General features: G+C 38.8%; 1 protein-coding gene across 1 annotated transcript; it reads right to left on the reverse strand.

Annotated features, from left to right (window-relative positions):
* Positions 1-387: 387 nt before the first annotated feature.
* Positions 388-1,495, reverse strand: LOC120605550 (olfactory receptor 4A5-like). Its single transcript, XM_039866432.1, has one exon. The coding sequence runs from the start codon at positions 1,333-1,335 to the stop codon at positions 388-390; it is 948 nt and encodes a 315-aa protein (XP_039722366.1). The 5' UTR covers positions 1,336-1,495.
* Between the last annotated feature and the right edge of the window lie 510 nt (positions 1,496-2,005).

Consider the following 2,005-nt stretch of genomic DNA (forward strand, 5'->3'; position numbering starts at 1 on the left):
CTTTTAGCTCCAGAAATTACCTCTCTAAATATTAAACAAATTGCTTTCTCATTAATTTGAGTAAAAGTGAATTTTCAAAGGTACATTAGTTATCGCTGTTAAAAAGAAAAAAATCTTCCTTCTAACATCCATTTTTCATGTAAACTAAGAAAAAATAAAGTTGCAAGGTGAACTTAGTTTATTTTTTCTTCTATTTTGGCAAATGCCCATGCCTTTTATTTAATCTCTAAAATTTCTTTTAGATTGATTCTAATCTGAAAAGACATTTGATTCCACATTTTGATGCCTTTGTATAAATAAAAGAACCTTAGAGAATCCATTGAATTCATTAAATCATCCATTGTTAGAATTCACTGCCTGTTGCTTCAGCATTAGAAACAAATGTGTTTAGTATGCCTGAAACATTTTTATTATCGCTACAGTTAACTTCCTACAAAAGAGGTTTTTCATAGCATTTTTCATTTCCAAATTTCTCAGGGTATATATTAAAGGATTCAACATGGGAGTGATAACTGTATAAAACACAGCTATAAATTTATCAATGGGAAAGTTGGAAACAGGTCTAACATACATGAAAATACAGGGAATGAAAAACAGGACGACCACCGTGACGTGAGAACTGCATGTAGACAGGGCTTTGCGCCTCCCTTCCTGACTGTGACTTTTAAGGGACTTTAGGATGACTCTATAAGAGATTAGTAGAAGGACAAAGATGACCATACAGATCGCACCTCCATTGGCAACCACTGTGAGACCTACAAAGTAGGTGTCAGTGCAGGCGAGTTCCAATAATGGGTACATGTCACAGGCGAAGTGGTTAATGACATTGGGACCACAGAAGGGGAGGCTGTACACAACAAAAATTTGAACCACAGAGTGCATCAAACCTCCAACCCAGACCATCACCAACAGGAGGATGCACACCTGTCTATTCATGACCGTTAGATAGTGCAGTGGCTTACAGATAGCCACATATCGATCATAGGCCATCACCACCAGCAGGAAGACTTCAGCACCTCCAAAGAAGTGGTCCAGAAAGAGCTGTCCCATACAAGCTGAGAAGGAAATTGTCTTTTTAGCAAACAGTAAGTCTATAATCAATTTCGGTGAAATGGTAGTGGAATAAACCACGTCCATGAGTGACAGAGAGGCAAGGAAGAGGTACATGGGGGAGCCCAGGGAAGGGCTGGCAAAAACAGTCACCACGATGAGCAGGTTGCCCACCAATGTCACAATGTAGATGAGTAAAAATATGACAAATAATACTTTTTGCCCCTCAGGATCCTGAGTGAGGCCCAGGAGGACAAATTCTGTCACATTGTTAGTCTGTCCCATTGACTCTTCTATAAGGGCTGGTTCATGAATGGGAGGTCAGGAGATGGGACCTGTAATGAAATCATGAACATGACTATGAACACATCCATTATGTTCTGGATACAACTTGTGATTATGTATGCTACAGTGGTTTACACACAATAAACATTTATTAAATATCTACAAATTCTTCTTCCAAAGAGCCCATTATAGCTTCCTTTGACAATTAATTTCTCTTTATTTCGCCGGTGCTACGAGTAAGAGGTTCTATTTCTAAGTCTTAGTGGATCGTCCACAGAGAAGAGGAATCAAAGGTCCGACATCAGTCACACGTTTCATAGAGCCTTATTTAAACCATGTCTGTCCGTGGCACAGAAGTCAGCAGTGATAAACCAAAAAAGGGTTCCAGCACTTCAGAAACTCACTCTCTGCTGGTGGCAAAACAACTATAAATACATTGGCATAGAGTAAGTCCCCTGAGTTGGTAGCACTTGTGGTGGGTACCTTTAAATATGATCTACCAAAAACATAGTCTCTTCTGGAATAACTCACTTAATTCGTTGGTGATCCACTTTTAGAAATTTAGTCCTCCTGACTCAAAGGATGTTCAGTCTCATGGATATCTCATCAAATTTCAGGACGTTGGACTTTGAACTGTATCAAACAACTATAAAATGATTTAGCACTTTCT

The sequence above is a fragment of the Pteropus medius genome, unplaced genomic scaffold (genome assembly GCF_902729225.1).
Source record: "Pteropus medius unplaced genomic scaffold, Ma_sr-lr_union100, whole genome shotgun sequence".
NCBI lineage: Eukaryota > Metazoa > Chordata > Mammalia > Chiroptera > Pteropodidae > Pteropus > Pteropus medius.

Bases quoted from the DNA above. Each gene is read 5' to 3' on its own strand.
- LOC120605550 (XM_039866432.1), bottom strand. From the start codon at position 1,335: ATGGGACAGACTAACAATGTGACAGAATTTGTCCTCCTGGGCCTCACT.